The 18598-nt window shown below is 41.2% G+C and overlaps 1 protein-coding gene across 1 annotated transcript; it reads right to left on the reverse strand.

Moving 5' to 3' along the window:
* Window positions 1–13367: 13367 nt before the first annotated feature.
* Window positions 13368–17790, reverse strand: hhex (hematopoietically expressed homeobox). The gene is made up of 4 exons (XM_028431150.1): window positions 17140–17790; window positions 14565–14743; window positions 13998–14048; window positions 13368–13918 (listed from the first exon to the last, which is right to left on the reverse strand). The coding sequence occupies exons 1-4, from the start codon at window positions 17528–17530 to the stop codon at window positions 13661–13663; spliced, it is 879 nt and encodes a 292-aa protein (XP_028286951.1). The 5' UTR covers window positions 17531–17790; the 3' UTR covers window positions 13368–13660.
* Between the last annotated feature and the right edge of the window lie 808 nt (window positions 17791–18598).

Below are 18598 nucleotides of genomic sequence, written 5' to 3' on the forward strand. Positions count from 1 at the left end.
CCGGCACAGGGAGAGGCAGCAGCTGACCAGCTGGAGGTTTGTTGCTGTTCTTGCATTGGGCACAGGTAGGACAGGCTGCTGTAAACTCTTGGGTGTCCTTAACCAGGCTGACCCACCAGAGCTACCATCCCCAGCCCAGAATCAGACGTGTCTACCTCAACAATAAACATGTTGGAGGGGTCTGGCTGAACTAGAACAGGCGCAGGGGTACACAAAGACTCAAGCCGCTGGAAGGCTGCCTCACTCTCCGCAGACAACAGGATAGGTTAAGAGGGGGACGTGGACCTGTCAGAGTGGCTGCCATGGAGCTATAATTTCTAATGAATCTCTGGAGGAAGATGGCATAACCAAGAAAGCACTGCAGCCGTTTGCCGTTGGCCGGGGTGGGCCACTCAAGCACAGCCTTTACCTTCTCAGGTCAGGGTGAGGTCTCAAGTCGTGATATTAAAAGGAGACCTTGGACAAATCTGGTGAGGGCAGAATCTCTACAGGGGATTGTGCAGAATGCAGACAGGCAGCATGGCAGTGGTTGCTCCAGCCAATTACACGACTGGCTGACCATTCAATAACAGGATTGCATTGGACAGCGTGAAGATATAGAACCTAGAGGGGTCATGCTGATTGCCTGAAACAATAAAGTGGACTGGCTCGGTTCGAACTTTAACTGTGGAGACAATTTGGCCATTGAGTGAGGTTACTGAGGTTGGCTGGGTTAAAGGGAAGCACACATGATATACGAGGGCGGGAGAGACAATGAGACACTGGTGAGACGCATTAAGGCGAAGGAGGAGGGAGCACACAGGGGGCGGGGGTCGGACAAGACACCTGAAAGAGAGGGGAGTTAACGTTTTCAAAATAAAACAGGAAATAATAAGAATTACACATTAAGATGCCCTGGCTTAAGAGAGTTTTTGGCTGTCCCTCCTTTTTTCTCCTTCATTTTCTTACCTAGCAGTTGCTAGCTAAAAATAAATAAATAAAAGTAAGACTGTATTAAGTAAACCACCATAAACTAACCCAATTTGGTGTGCGTGCGTGCGTGCGTGTGTGTGTGCGAAAGAGAGAGAGAACATGCATTTTATCCAGTCTTTCCGTCATTGTTGTGAAACTGGCTGTGTTCATTTAGAATAAGGAAGTGAAACATACACACACACTTGCGGAGGAGTCACAGTGTGTTCAGTAAAGCAGTGCAGCCATGCATTGCAGACACATGTGTGGTCTTAGATAGTTTGTTGTTGAACAGGATAACATGTGCTGTTACTGATAGGCAAATCCTCTGGGTGCCATCTTTGCCTTCATGCTTCTGCAGACTGTAAAGAAGCAGCTTCCTCATCATGTAACAAGTACAGAGAGACACAGAGGTCAAAGCCTGAGGGGAAGAATGAGCAGGAAAAATATGATCAATGTGCACCAACTTCTTTTTACAGTGTCTCCTTCCACAGAAGCAACAGCAAAGGGACAGCAGGAGGACACCAAGCAACAATATCATCACTTATTGGACAGAAACAGTGTCAACACTTGGCACCATGATTTGATTTTCCCCTCCTGCCCAGTAAAACTCTATGAGTGAACTGATAAAAGTGTTTAAGAATATCTTGTTTATTATCTCATCTATAAGAATGCCCACAGACTGCTGGTTTATACCATTGTAGTGGTATTTTTAGGTATTTTTAGCACCCAAAGAGGCAAAAAGTAACAGAAGGTGAGCAGAAGGTGAGCAAAAACTAACCAAACAATAAGGATAATGCAAAGGGAGGACTCCAGGACTGGGAGAAACATGGATGACACAACACTAAGGTAAGCAGACAAGCCGTCAAGGATAAAGGGGAGCACAGGACTTAAGTAGACACAGACAAGACACAGGTGAACACAATCAGGGCAGAGCAGGTAATCACAAAGGGGAGAAACAGAGGGGAAGTAAAATACTAGGGAATACACAAGGAGACCAGATTTTCAAAATAAAACAGGAAACACAAGACGACACAACGAACACATGAAGGGAGGTCAGAAGACAACAACAAACAAATAAGGGAGGTCAGGGCAGGAAGGAAAACTAATACTGGGAACCACAATGCCAAAATAAACAAAGATCTTAGCAAAAAACAAGAAGGATAACAAACCACAACAATTGTTCTCAACACTATTCTGACAGTGATGAGGGTAAGTAGCATATTCTGTCAAAATACTCTGAACAAAACTAAAACTTTGAATGTGTGTGTACTGTGTATTTTCTTTTCTTTTGCTAACTTCAGATATGTACTCTTCTCAAAAATGAGTTAGCTAGGACATGCAATTTTCAGCCAACTAGGCACTTCACCTACCCTTTATTCCTTCAGCTCCTCTGTTACTCTCCACATTCTTTTTTCCTTTGGGGGGCTCTGTTGGTGGGACTGGGAGGAAATGATAAAACGGCACATCCTGTTACCCTCATTGTCTCAGATAACACTTTCCACGGATAACAAGAATGCAGCAGGGGTTCATGGCGAGCCTCTGACAAGGTATTTGTCTGCTCACACCTTACACACATGCTTGGTCTACAGAAAAAGACAACAAAAGCAAGCTTAAAAAAGCTGTAAGAAATGTACATTGTTCTGTATGAATAAAGTAAATCCTGTTTTGCGGCATTAAAGTAGATGAATATGAAAATATTAGGTAATGTTTGCATATATAAGTTATGCATACAGATTTTTGATGGGTTAAATAAGGTTAAATAGGGATATTCTATTCTATTCTAACCCCTTCCTTAATATATTCTTCTCTAAACTTCACAAGTTACAAAGTGCTGGATGAAGCCATGTGAAGGTCTCATGTGGTACATGGATGTTTGCTACACTGGTTTTTTTAACCAATTACTCACAATTAAAATAAATTACTGATGTAAAGGTCTTTCTTCCTAACCTAACTTAACCTAACCTGCTGTGTGACCGGTCCATCTTCAGTCTGTTTTGATGTTTAGTCTGCAGTCTTTTAACTGCTTTCCTTGTCCAATACCCCAGTGACACAGTGACTATACCCCTAGCATTCTTTGTCGATTAATGTCCTTTCCTGTCTGTGTCCTTTTCCTCAATGTTTTCATAGTGCTTTGCTGGCAACCAGCACTAACCCTACATTGTTCTGGCTGTTCACATTACAGCACAATAGTGTCAATAAGCAAGAAACTGCCATCATATGTGTCTCTTATCTTATGCCTGTTCCTTTTTGTAATCTTAGAGTGTGTAATAAGACCAGGCTAATCTGTATCTAAGCCTGTGATTAACATGCAAAAACCCATCAGCAGAGGACACTGACACACAATCAATGGTGTTCACATCATTACAGCACCAAATACACTACACCAGCACCTGTTGTATGCCATTTGTTTAGATTTAATGATTTTAGGATGAGGCAGTGATAATGCTAGAGCTTGGATTATGTGCTCTTTGTATTTGTGTAAAATTATAGTTAATTCTTCAGTTATGAAAAGATAGCTTTGCTGCTATATATAAGCTTGTCTGTGTTTGGAATGTGCACAAGGGTAGTACTGGTCCTGCTAAAGGACCTTTTATTGTTGATGTAAATTACATTTTTATATAAATAAAATTTAACTGAATACATTTGAGAAATTTTGGAATTTCCTTCTGTTTAGAGAGTGTAAATTGTATTAATCAGCTCAGACAAACTCATATGAGTTCCTGGGGGAGGCTCCATCCATCGCCATGTTGGCAGATTCATAGACCTAAACTCCTGGTTAATCTAAATGAAGACAATTGAGTTCACTTCTACCCTTGAATTATTTTAAGTCTAAACACAATAAATTGTCATAAAGGGGAACTTATCATAGACAAAGTCTATTTTTGTACCAAACTGTAAACATGGGTATTTCTGTATACTGAATGTTTTAACATGGGAGACGAAAAGATGAAGATTGACTCACTCTTGGAACCCAGAGGCTGTAATTATATTTAGTACCATAGGAACTAGTTGTTATCAGATTTTAAATACAACTACACTGTACTGATCTTTAAAGTGTTGCTTGAAAGACTGAGACAGAAGTTAAACATTGCCTGCATGAGTTGAGTATTATTTGAAAGCACATAAATTCAAAAATCAAAGCTCACTTACCTTTTTAAGATAACAATATCACACAGCTACACATATGTGTTAAATCACTACAGAGATGCTTTCAACTTTTAGTAGTTTTCATTTAAAAAACTGAATGTTACAGTAATTTTTATAAAGATTTTATGGAAACCATCTACATTAGTTGATTTCCTTTTTATATTGTTGCTAAAATGTCACTTGTGTTTTAATAGCACATTAATTCAGTCAGACGTTTGCTGCATTTGGCCATAACTATTTATTATCAGTGTGTGTGCTCTGCCAGGGCAGTTTGTTTGAGCAGCTAATCGTTCAGATGGACTCTATCTAAATTGGATGGTGAGGCAGAAAATCCTGTACTCTTCTAAGTAGCATGTGAATACTTTTAAAACCTCCCTATCTTCCATTTGTATATGGGCTAATTGAAAAGCAAATAGTATACTTGAGTGCACCCATGAATCAGTGAGTGATATCTCCTTAGTTGCCGGAGGAATGAATCTCTCAGCTGGCTCCCTCGCCCCCTCTCTGGTTTTCCATTGCTTCAAATGGCCTCCCTGACACATTATCTATTGGATTATTGTTTTGGGGATTAATGCTTGGATGTGGCTCCTTTTCACACACACAGTAAGTGGTTTCTGGGACAACTACAGACCTCATCTGTTGACTCACCAGATGGGATGCTGAACAAAGCTGAACTGATACATTCAAGGTGAATATAGGTAGCATTTTTCAATGGAATGGAAATTAAATGATAGTTATAAAGAGACAGTGATGATTTTCAAAATCACCATATGCACCATGTGCGTAAAATTAGTTTTTGTATTGTATAACGGTCACTGTGGAGGACACATTGTATAACAGTAATCAACAATTTGCCAAACTGAGCAGTTTATCATCATACTGGCTTGTGGCAAAAGCCCCTGAAAACCTCATATGACATTACAAATACTACACAACATCAACCTGAATGCTTGTTTGACTACTTATAGACTCCACTCTGGTAAGTTTTAAATGAGCTGTTCATTTTCATTGATCCTCACATTTTGATCATTATTAGATGGCCCATAATCTGGCAGAATCACTTGTTAATGCTAGAATCACTCTCACCATTATATCAGAAAATCTGGATTATGTGTGTGAGCTTAGTTTCATTTTCAGAACCAGGGTCAATAGGATTTGCAGTGTTGCACATGAGTCACATTGACATAGATCTTTATAGTAAAAAAAGCCATTTAAAACAGGTGAAGGCACAAACTATAGCCACTTTAAACTTATGAAAAGATGGCAGATGGTGGATGCTTCTACATTACTACCTGTTCAGGTGTCTTATACCCAAGTCACCCTGCAGCTGCAGACACCAGGGAGTCCAGATGTAAGCTGACATGCATGTATATACATTTTGCCATGCGGCAGCGGTGCTGCTGACATGCACTTTGCTGTTTTATAGAGTACGCACTGGTTTCACTTCTTTGTTCTGTGGCCTAGTGTCAGCAGTATCTCACTTGATGTCCACTCATCTTACACCCCATTAGCTCTACACATAAACAATGCATAATGTGAGTCATTCTATATCGTCTAATCGTCTAAGGGTCCAATAAAAATGCTGTCAGGTGTATCTTAGGGTGGATTTTGTAGAGAAAGCATATAAGGTACAATCTGAAGTTGGCACCAAAATTGGAAGACATGGCCATTGAGTAGGCAGGTCGGACACAATCAACTTGCAATATGAGAAACTGCGGAACCTAACCCCTCCTAGAGAACAGGGAAGAGAAGGAGAATAGAAGGAGGGTTCCTTCTGTGTCTGTTTTAACATTGAACTCAGTTCCTTTACTGTACTATGTTACATGTGGAATAAGCGACCACAAACTTTCTCATTCTTCTTCTCTGGACTAAATGAGATCTTGTTCGTAACAGTGTCGCCAAAACTTTTTCCTGCATTCTGTTGTAGAAATTTCCTAAGCTGAGTTGAGTAACTCAGTGATGAGTAATCATGAGACCAGTTCGGAAGCCTGCTATCTTGAGATAAACAAACATAATGAGGCATTTATCTTATGAACACAATGACTGTTTTCTTGAGATAATGTTGAAATTAAAGGAAGACTGTCTTTAACAAAGCAAATATGAGCATCATTAGTTCATCTGAGATAAAGAATGGGTGGTGAAAACCTTTTTTTCTTGAGATAATGTATTATAGATAACTGAAAATTGATGCTACAACAGTAATACAGTAATCAGCTAAACAAATTCAGATACAGATAAAATGACATCAATTGCAATGGCAAACAAACAAAAGAGAAATAATCAATTTGAAACTGAAGGGGTCATAAATGATTCTCTGGTGCAGGTAGCACACTGTCCTAATGGCAGGTTAATGGTGGAGGAAGCTGTGGAGAGCAGACCACTCTTCTCTCATGGTATACCCAGAAACAGACATTTGTCATCATTACAAGCCCTCAGAGAGCTGTTTGGTCCTGGATGCCACCCAGCAGTGCAGCAGTCACTGTTTGCTCTCTTTCAACACAAACTAGTGCACGGACAATTTACTTCTAGTTCCTCTGCACTGAGAGGTGAAGATGTGACTAAATAGTCCCCCCCTGGTGCAATAAAAAACTGTGCTAACCACCGTGTTATATGTACATGTAGAGATTCGATGGGGCCATTATTTAAGGTTTCACTAATATTACTGATTAATGATGTGCCCCGACTCTCATTATTGCTCTTCTTTTTTTATTTAAAAGAAGCTCTGTTGGGACGATTGACTTAAACAGACGTTGCCACAGTATTCAGCATAAAAGATTCTTTTTTCCTTCTAAATTAATACATGATTGCTGGAATAATCACAAAATATACTGCAGCATTTGTCTCTTCGTGTGTGCGTCTCTCTCTCTCTCTCTCCTTCTCACCCATGTCCTCCCCCAGTCTCCCTCCCTCTCTGTGTCCCTGTGTCTACTGGCGACACTAGTATCGATGTAAGCAGTGTTTTCTCTCATTAATTTATCAGTTCAGTGTAGGAGGGGGGCCCCAGCAGGGAAAGATAATGGCTTCCATTTGGCCAAGGTCAACAGTCAACACATTCCTCAGTCGTTCAAATATAACCACACATTAACTTATGTCCACCAACACAGCAAAGGGAGCACACAAACACCTACACACCTACATGAGACTGGATGTGGTAATTTATATTATGTACTCAATATTACATTATAACTACAGAAAATATCTTTAGAAAGGATCTGAAATTTATTTTACATTCCCTGACTGACTGTCATATTTTTTTCTCCCTCAGAGACATCAGTCATTCTTTTCAACTCTTAAAGGAGCCGTGTGCAAGGTTGCTTTTATAAAAAGGATGAAAAGAGTCGAACAGCTCTGATTCTGCCTAAGATGGCCAGATTGTATTGCGGTCATTCAGTGGAGCAAACAGCTGTGGACTGTGACCTTTTGTACTTTCACTATGGTGAAAGTTAAGGCTAGTGAGTCAATGCAGAGTCTAGTATAGCCTCTACAAGAAGTTCACAAAGTCTTTGTTTCCACTGTGATGATGTGGCTCAGCGACAGAGCTCCAAGAGCCATTCAGCAAGGCAGTCAGCTTTGTTTGGAGGTGGTTAAACTGTTGAGATCTCTGTGTGGGCTGAGGTTGCATTGCAGCTGATGACATTACCTGTAACATTAACCTTCTTTCTAGCTAAAGTGGTGGATCACCTTTACAATTCATGTTTTTACTTTGTTTGAAAATGACTAGTTTTACACATAGTTCCACTCAGCCACTACCCAAATTTAAGTTTGTGCAGTGTCACACTGTTATCACACTGTTGCACTGGCTGACATGTTATTTCGTCTGCAACAACACAATAACCTACTTTCCCTCTCCCACAAACACTTGTCACACTGGAGACACTGGCAGTCAAGTTTCCTGCCATCACATCTTCATTCCACAGTGTGAAATGCAACTTAGACCATTTACCTGATGTGTGATAAGATCAGGCTGCAGCCAAAGAGATGGAAAAGCTGTGGGACACCATGGTGGAAAGTAAAAATGTCCTTGATTTCAAGTAAAGGTATATATGGTACCCACTGAGAAGAACCTGCAGACTTCCAGGGCATATCATGTTAAGCCACAGCAAAGGCATTCATGTTGCAGCAACATCAAAGAGAGGATGATAGCAAGAAGGTGCCAGCCCAAAAACATCAGGTATTCTAAACCTTCACTTGATCTTATCACAGGCAAAGGTCTTCAAATTAAGTTGTACCACACTATGTCCCCTCGGTGTCTTCCAACCCAGCAAAAGCTTAAACATGGAGCTAAAGGCAAAATCTTCCAGTGCTAATAATAAATGCTGATGTTCCACTGCACAAAGGCAAGACCAGCAAGTGCAAATATAGAGGCGACTAACTGCAAAGTCTTCCCTCTGATCTTTTTGACCTACCAGCAGCTCCTGAAATAAACAGTACACAGTGAACATGGTCACCTTCTTCTTCTTCCACAGATGCTGTGCAATGTCACCAACCTTACCAAGTCTTTCTAAGAAGGGGACTGTGCAGTTCACCAAACCTTTCAGCACACGTGTCACCTGAACGTGATGTGGTAGCTCGTCTGCACACAGGAGTGAAAACACTGAACCAAAGGGGCCACCACCTTTCCCCAACCTTAAAAATATCTCTGTTCAATTCTGAAGATACACGGCAACACACCCACAAAGGGTGGACATTTAAAAAGAGGACATTTATTGGTTAAACTGGTACTGTCAGTGTTAACATGTTAAACAGACATAAAAACTATCTTCTGTTGTCATGTTGCCATTTTTTAAATGCTCATTTCTGCTGAATCCCAGTCCTTTTATGTTGAAAAGTCAATACATGCTCAAGGAAGAAATGGTGCAGTCAAGTGTGTGTTTGTGTGTGTGTGAATTGACCAGATCAGCCAGGCACTTTGGAATCAGTCAGCTATCTGCTGAACATTTCACCCACCAACTGTGAGTGTTATTCCTTCAAATGTTGACTTTACCCTGAATAATTTGTGAACCATTACACAATACGGAGGCTGAGATCAATGTGTGTACTGTTCGCTTTAGAATAGTCATGTATGTGTAAGGTCATTGAACCTAAGCAATGTAACTCAAACAAGGTTAAGAAACCAATGGTCTTTTTCCTTCCTTTATTTATCACATAAATGTTTCCTTTAATGATGACACCGGTACTTCTGAAAGTGTCTCATTTATGAAACAGTACTGTGAACATATTTTATGATTATTAATCCCCCTGCCCCATTAGCTATCTGCTGTCCCTACTGAGGGTTCACTCAATGATTAACCTAATCTACTCACTGAAAAACTCCCACTCACACTGTTTACATGAGAGCTCGGTGATAAGGTATTGGAACTTAAATGTGGTGATGGGACAACAATTGACATGGACTGAACTGTTTGCTAATCTGTAGCTGCCTTTGAGGTAGCAGTGAAACAGCAGTGATTGGGTTTGCATCTGTCAGAGGAACAGCCAGAATTTACAGACTGAATTTAAAGCTTCACAATATTTTCCAGTTCAAACCAGTTAAACATTCCTAAGAGGAGTCTTTTACATGCATCTATATTTTCATCTGTAAAGACTTATTTCTGAAAATATCAAACATATGTTACTGAAAGCTTTTACATGTAGTCTGGGCTACAGGTTGTCATGGTGTCCACATCCAGAGCAGTGAAAGCAGACATCCATTAAAATAGATGATTTAACTAAAAGTCATACTATTAACTTTACAGTGTAAAGTAAATGTCTACAGTCAGAGACAAACATTACTATAGCCTCCCTCATTCTTTGTACTAAAGCCAAGAAATGTTATTATTCAATATTAGAATATTTTCCTTCAACACAGAAACTAAATTATTTCCCAAAACCTAAAATTAATACAATTAAGATTGGCTAGTCTCTCAGGCTCCTCCAGAATTGATGGTCTCCACTGATTTTTAATCAGATTTAAGTCAGGGCTTCATGCAGATCTGTCAATAACCCTCACTTTGCTCTCCTGGAGGTGGTTCTTCACTAGACGAGATGTCTGCTTCAGGTTGCTGTCATTTTGGAAGAGAAAACTACGACCAAGATCCAGATTTACTGCTGATGCTTTAGGTTTTCTTTCATGATATATTTTTCATGTTTCCTTTCACCCTGAGAAGATTTCCACTTACACACATAGACACACATAAGCACCCCGCAGCATTGTACTGCCACTGCTGTGTTAATTGTGTGCTTCGGGTGCTTAAGACACATGTTGTCTGTGTGTGTGCTGCAATATACTAATCCTCACTTTTAAGTGCAGATCAAATGTTTACAGGGTCACTCAGTTACAGTAACACTATCATTGTGTAACAGTGATTTGTTCTGGGGTTAAACAAAAAGGACATTTCCTAACAGGCTTCATAATATTGACCCTGCTACTTTCTGGTTTGTAACTATGTGCAAATGAATATTATTAAGCTTCCTTGATGGAAATATGTGGTAAAAAAAAATAAATAAATAAAAAGACATTTCTTTGATATATCAAACTGCACTTGGGAAATATTTTGAGACATTTTTGTCCTCTTCTGTAAAAGAATAGTTCAAATGAGACCCGCGTTAAAATACTGAACTTGAATTTGTCAGTAATAAAAAGAAGAGCATGGACTGTGCATGGATTGATCGATTGCTGAAAAAAGGTTGAAGCCTATTTTTATGTGAGTAAAATTTGAAATGCTGCACAATGTTAAATATCAACCTGATATGAAAGAAATATATAAAACAATGCTTATATTAGCCTACATATATTATGCATTATAGGGTAAAATCAGGCATGGGAGCAAAAACAAATAAACAAACAAATATATAAATATATTGATAAGGCGTCTTGTCTTGGGGAGCACACGAATTGTTTAAAAGGTTACAAATAGCCTATATTTAGTAATATTTCATCCCAGTACGTAAAATAGTGTGTTATTTCGCGCACATCAACGGTCCCACAAATCATACATTTTGTGGAGTCGTGTTCTTTGGCACTAGTTGATTTGTGAGTTTTAAATTGGTGGTGTGCACTGTGCACGAAACAAAACAATTAAAACATACATGGCTGTTTTAGGTTATGTGATTGTGCTCACTCATCATAATCACCTTTTACTGGTAGGTCTACTTTAGTATGAGTTTACAAACCCAGCACTTTCCGGCTCTGATTTGCACACTGTAACGTAGTAAATGTGGCAGCCTCCAGAAACATGTCTAAAACATGACATGCGTTGTTATATGGGTTCATTGTTCAGTTGATTTTTAGGGCCCGAGCACCGAATGGTGCAAGAGCCCTATTGAAACCCTTAGGATTATTATTTTTTTTTTTTTTTTTTTTCTTTCCCCCCCTTAGATCGCATTTTTGGAGGCCTTAACATGCCCAAAAACTCACCAAACTTGGTAGAAAAATTCATTCGCCGGAAAAATTTTGAAATTTGCTGACGTTTGAAACGCACATAGGAAAATGACTCTATAGCGCCCCCAACGCGTAGCCCCTCTGGCCAGTTTGGCACAGGATTATGAAAATTGGCACACATGTGTATCACCTCAAGACGCACAAAAAAGTCTCTTGGACCCCCCCTCCAAACCCAACAGGAAGCCCGCCATTTTACCTTTTGTGGCCATTTTTGGCAATGTGTGACCCTGCTGCAAAACTTTTCACGCCTCGCATAGTTTATCGGATTGAGCTGAAAGTCGCCGTGTCCACTCAGGACACCATAGGGAATAGACGCATTCCAAAACTCTTACAAAAGTCTGACGGTGTGGCCGGGGCGTGGCCTCAAAGTTTGACCATTTCAGAGGAAACAGGAAGTCTCTATAACTTCTTCGTTTTCTGTCCGATCTGTACGAAATGTCACATGTATGATCAGAGTCTGACCCTAAACACATCTATACAACAATATTGAGGCTTTGACAGAGCGCCACCTACTGGCTACACAAAATGTTGTGTTTTCATAGGTTTTTCTGCCTGCCCCTGTGGCCTGTTTTCAGTAGGGTCATGAAAATTGGCACACGTGTGTATCACCCCATGATGCACAAAAAAGTCTCTTGGACCCCCCCTCCAAACTCAACAGGAAGTCCGCCATTTTGAAATTTCTGTTAATTTTTGGCGATTTGTGACCCTGCTGCAAAACTTTTCACGCCTCGCATACTTCATCCAATCAAGCTGAAAATCACTGTGTCCACTCAGGACACCATAGGGAATAGACGCATTCCAAAACTCTTTCAAAAGTCTGAAGGTGTGGTGGGGGCGTGGCCTCAAAGTTGACCATTCGCCATTACAAATGAACTCCCTGTATTTTTTGCCCTAACGCGTAGCCCCGCTGGCCAGTTTGACACAGGATCATGAAAATTGGCACACATGTGTATCACCCCAAGACGCACAAAAAAGTCTCTTGGACCCCCCCTCCAAACCCAACAGGAAGTCCGCCATTTTGACTTTTGTGGCCATTTTTTGCCTATTTGTGACCCTGCTTCAAAACTTTTCACGCATCACAAACTTCATGCAATTGAGCTGAAATTCACTGTGTCCACTCAGGACACCATAGGGAATAGACGCATTCCAAAACTCTTTCAAAAGTATTACCGTGTGGCGGGGGAGTGGCCTCAAAGTTGACCATTCGCCATTACAAAGGAACTCGCTGTGTTTTATGCAGTACTACCCATATACTTTATGCAATGTGGACAAAATCTTACAGTACTGCCATGGAGCCGAGTCTAAACAGATGTATATGCTAATAGGATGATACGGTCATAGCGCCACCTACTGGTAGCAGGAAAGTTTGGTTGTAAACATGTGTTTGTTGTATATCTGTGGAAATGAGAGGAGGAGAGCATAGCACAGGAGAGTATAGGAGACGCGAGCATAGGAGAGAAGACTGCGATGACCCCACGGATCGCAAGGTCCGCGAGGGCCCGCAATGCTGCTTGCAGCTTTAATTTTCTTTTTTTTTTCTTCTTTTTTTTGCTAAAAATTAATTACATATTTAAGATCGTTTATGACGGAATTAGATATAAAAAATAAATGCATATTTTGGATATCCAGTAACATTTGTATTTTATATAAGCTTACTTTAGGGCTGAGAGGATTTTATTTGTTTTCGATATGTTTTTCTGATTATTTGAAATAACTTATTGTCATTTCTTGCAGAAATGTGAATGAGCTTTCACATTTAAAGCAGAATTTTATTTTTATATAGATTAAACTGCATTTTTTGTATAACAAAATAGTTTATTAGTTATCACCAAACATGATTATCTAATGTAATACCACATTTCAGACAAAGGCCTACAGAGCGTTTACCATCCAAAACGATACATGTTACAGTACAGAGGAACTGCTCATTTACAGTGATCTTCACACTGTCACAGTCAGCACAAGTACAGCAGAGTATATGCATTATATACACAAGTCCAAAGACAGTCCTTGTGACAGGTGGTCTGTCGAATTTAGCAGTCCACATCAACCTGGCTTTGGCGGGGACCTTGATACTGCAGGAGACTGAAGTCACTGTGTCGGTGGAGTCCATCATTCAGCTCCCAGTGGATCTCTTGCCTTTTAGAACTGATGGGTGCCTGTGAACACGTCGTCCTCTATGTCCAGCTCCTGGTCTGTATCGTCCGACACGTCAGAGTCCAGCTCTGCGTGGGGCTGCCGCGAGGATATGGAGCTCACAGAGTGGCCCAGCAGCCCCTGCTCGGAGGTCTGTCTCTGCTCCATCCCAGCCGCTGCCGGCTCCGTCATTTGGTCTCCTTTATTATTCCTCCCGGCCGACCCTTCGCCCTCCACCTCCCTCTTAGCCCCCTGAGGGTTCTCCTGTTGAAAAGGAGGAAACGTGAATAAGACGAGTCATTTAAAGAAAAAGTATGATTTTGAAATGTGACAGCGAACGCACCTGTTTTAGCCTTCGCCATTTAGCCCGTCTGTTTTGGAACCAGGTTTTAACCTGAAAAAAAAGAGTTTTATTTTATTTTAGATTGGCAGTGTGAGAGCTGACTGTAGGACTGTTAGCCTACTTTCACTGCGTAAAGTGCACAAAGGGAAATGCGCCATCTGAAAAACAGTGAAAAAAGTGTAGCCTGTGGGCAATACCACATTTTCCTTCTGAATTGTGGTCTATCTATTGAATCTAATACTTTTTTAATCGGTGATTGATTAAATCTATCTAACCTCTCATAATGGCTGTTATGTAGCCTAATGTAAAGCATTAAAAAGATTTTAATGAATTTTATTTTTTATAGCACCTTTAACAGTCAACATGTTTTATAGACACATAAAGAAAAGGAAAAGGAGTTTAATTGAATATAAATCCAAGTTAAATTGAAACCTCATTAAAACAGATGCAGCATAATACATAAAGGAATCATCCACGTTGATTTAATCTTTGGCTGATCACTGTTACAGACACAATAACAGAACTGAGTGTACAGAACAGCTTGGTTCTCATCAGTCGGGCGCTCACCTGTCTCTCACTGAGCTGCAGCATCTTGGCCAGCCGTTTCCTCTCCGGCGGTGACAGGTATTTCTGTGTCTCAAACTTCTTCTCCAGCTCGATGGTCTGGTCGTTGGAGAAGCGGACCTGGCCGCCCTTTCGTTTGTGAATAGGCCGCTGGATGAAGGGCGTCCACAGCAGAGGCTTCCCTGTACACAGAGAGGAAACACTCTGACATTCTGGTTTGGCAAAATACTGTGGCAGTTGCTGCTAAGTAGATATCCTCTGCCTTTAACTTCAGAGTGTTCGTTTAATTATTCAGAACAATTCACAGGCCTATTGGAAGAAAATGAATTGCTCCGTGTTGCGCATGTTGTTCACATAACAAATGTGGAGATTTATTGAAGAGGCCCCTCAGTGTGTAATCAGATTGTTTTTGTCGTGTCCGCTTTCCTCTCCGGTTAATGGCCTGGAACAAACAATAGCAACCCGCGGCCTGCTGCACGCTTTTCAGGAAGGTCGTGACAGAGTGAAAACTATGGCCAAATATCCGCTTCATGTGCTTCCTGCTTTGTGGTGTGATTATAGACGGTGGCATCAACACAGACGCTCTTTTCCTCTGCTCTCACTGACAGCAGCCATAGAAATGTGCTGCGACCGAAACTGCTGTTAAAGACCTTCTTATTGCTGCAGCTCCAGAGGAAGTTAGCTAATCCAGTCTCATGAGGCTCGTCCAAAAATATTACAGCGACTACGTTTAATGCAATGCAGAATGTTAGCCCAAGTCACAATAAACAATCATACAAATAGGAATACAGTTTTGCACGTGATAATACACACAATTAAAGATGACCTAGAATATAAAACAAATCTGAAATAATCCAATACAAAAGAGGCTCCAGACATACAATGGCACTGGTAATAATCTCAGTACTGAAACAGTTTTGTTTCTATTTCTTTTAACACTGTGTTTAACCTCCTAATTAATAAAGTCATAATTTAAAAAACTAAAATCAGAAGTTGAATATGTTATGTCTCTGAATTGTAAACAGATTGGGATTATTTTGAGATTATTTTATTGTTAAGGAAGAAGTGATATATAGAGTCCTTTGTTCGTTTTCATCCACTTTGCACAGGTTTTTTAACATGTTTAAAAGAAGCGTTATATTTTCCCATAAGACCTGATGCGCGCGCTCTTTGCTTTATTTTCTTCTCGCCACCAACCATAAAGAAAGTCAGCCACATCCTCGCGGCCCCGGCAGAGGAAGTGCAACAATATGTGAAAAACGGATCCCGGGCTATCAGAGGCCGAGTGTTTCCTGAATATGTCTGTATTGAGGATGTCGATAAAATAATCAGCAGCGTGCAGCGGGCTCCCGAGGAAGCGGCTGGCCGGGGTGAGACAGGAAAACATTTAACAGCTTCTGAAACCAGATTTACTCCTATCGACAGGCTCATGGCTTCCGCTATGAACGGAAAAAGGCCCGGCTTGTTCAGCAACACAACACAAAATCAGGAGGCCCGCTTGTTACAATGTACATCATGGTCCTTTAATCCAACCACAGTCATCAGAACTTCTAAACCAATCAAATTCTTCCGCGTGTTTAGTCTGTATGATGTTTTAGACGTTTCACACAGCTGTATCACTGTACCAAGGTGAAATTATTTATGCCTTGTGTGGAACATTTACTAAAACTGGTTTATGCATCTACTAAAAAAATCACTTCACATATCTGAACGCTGATGGATGCGCGTAAAGTTGTATGAAGGAAGGATCTGGTGCCACACACACACAAAGTGATTAAGAACCCAGTTATGTTTTAGTTACTGGCTGACTTGCTCTTCTGATGTTTCAGAACAATAGGAGTCAGGAAAACGAGTCAAGGTTGCCGTGTACCCCCCCCCCCCCCCCCCCCCCCCCCAGCTCCAATAGCAGCACACTGAATAGACAGGACTGCTGCGATTGTGGCTCCAACTATGTCTGTCACAATAACAATGTGACTCATAGGTGCATGGTCAGGCATCACGCAGAAAAAAACCAGTAGACAGACAGTATAATGCCGAGGACTTGTATATGATCACGTTATGTCGTATAACCTGGAAACTGTTTGTGATGGATAAACGCAACTGTAGACCTTGAGTTCGATATGCATGACCAAGCGTGATACTTATGCAAAAATGGTTTCGTTGGCACTGAAACGAAGCTTGTAGACAGAAAAGCCTTCAAGAAGAAGAGTAAAAAGTGTTTTTACTGCCACATCATCCAAGCCTTCACATACGTTTTGCCGTCAAATAAAAACACAAGGAGGATAATAGGAAAACCATCTCATATAAATAACACATAATAACAATGCAGCATGCGAAACATGAACTTGATACATGAAATTATTTTTTGTTTGTTTGCTGACTAGAAGCGTAAAAGAAACTGTTAAGGCCATAAGGCCAAAACAGCAGAGAGGCTGAGGTTAACGGAAAATCTACGCACACGGACAGAAGAACCATGACTTCATGCGGTCTTTGGGAGTATATAACTAGATAGAAGTAAGACTACAGCACAACACTAAATGTATCCAAACAAATACGCACACAAGTTAAATCAACTCACCAAGAGGGTCGTGCCTCAGCAGCGCCTGTGCGTACTCCCCCATGGAGCGGTGGTGCTGGTGGTGGAACGGGTAGATGGAGCTGGAGAACGCACCGGCGGAGGCGTACGTCGCTGTCAAAGTGGCGTGGTGAGACAGTGCCGGGTGGATCGGCGTGGGCTCATAAATCGGTGTCCGGTACGGCGAGATCAGACTTGTAAAGGAGGAGTTGGGTGACGGGAGAGTCGGTAAGGGGATGACCGGAGTGGAGCAAGAGGAAGATGAAGAAGTGGAGGAGGAGGAAGAGGTTGGAGAGGAGCTGGTGGTGGCAGTCCTCCCTAAAATGTCCTCGATGTAGAAGGGAGTCGGGTGAGCCGGTTGAATTGGGGTCGGTGCGTAAAGCGGAACGCTCATGGTGCCGTGTGCGGCCGCGGCGCGCTGGAACTGAATTAACGGAAACCTGGGTCCCTCCCGTCTCTCCCTACAGCCTTCCTCTTTATCGACAATATCTTACAATAACTTTTTACATACTACTAAATATCTAGCATAACTTCCAGCGCTGACCTCAGTGTGACACTCACAGCAAACAGAGTAAACTTTCTGGGCTGCGGAGGAGACCGTTAGAGTGTTTTGGTGTCCATCAGGTTGCGGTGGTGACTGGCTGGCACTTAATCCAACTGTTGGGGTTGTTATCTGGCTACAGGCGAAGGAGGGTGGAGATAAGTGGACGGCTAACTTCCTGCAGGTGGCCGGCGGCAGTTTCTGATTGGCTTACGCGCAGCTCCAAACGAGCTAGACAGAGATCAGATGACAGGAGAGAAGAGATAAATGTATTTAAAGAGAATTGGTTCTCCCCGCCAACCATCGGGTAAATAGAAAACAAAACATGTTTTCATTTTTTTTTGTTACATTACATCAATGTCTGAGAAACTGAGCTGGGGAGAAGTTTAACACTTTGTTGTGACCTGAATTACTTTTGATTTACAATAAGGTAAAAATAAAATTCAGTTTTCTTCTGCCTTTGTGCTTTGAAAAAACCTTAATACATGTTTAAGGGCTGTTAAAGTATTTCTAAAAATCCCGCATGAATAGCTTCAGCTGTGGAAAAGAAACTCCCGGGCCCTGAATTCTATTATCGCACGTCCAGGTTTTACGCAGGGGCCTAACGTGCGTCATACAGGTCTTTGACTAACTAAACAGCCACCTTGCACCTTGTCACCTTGCATGCTATCCACGCAATTTACATGAGTTTTCTTGTGAAATCCATCTGTTAGAGTGGCTCGGGTGATATTGCACATGATAATGTCTATGAATGCAAATCTCTTTAACGGCTCACTTAGTGGGTGTTTATTCGCTCAACAGATTTCCGCAATATGTTAAACAATAACCGGTAACTTCTCTGTTTCAGAGTTACAGCACGGACAGGAAAGCCGCATCTCTGCCTCTAAAAAGGCCCCAGCTGCACGTGTTATAGTCATCCAG

Source organism: Parambassis ranga, chromosome 19 (genome assembly GCF_900634625.1).
Source record: "Parambassis ranga chromosome 19, fParRan2.1, whole genome shotgun sequence".
Classification (NCBI taxonomy): domain Eukaryota; kingdom Metazoa; phylum Chordata; class Actinopteri; family Ambassidae; genus Parambassis; species Parambassis ranga.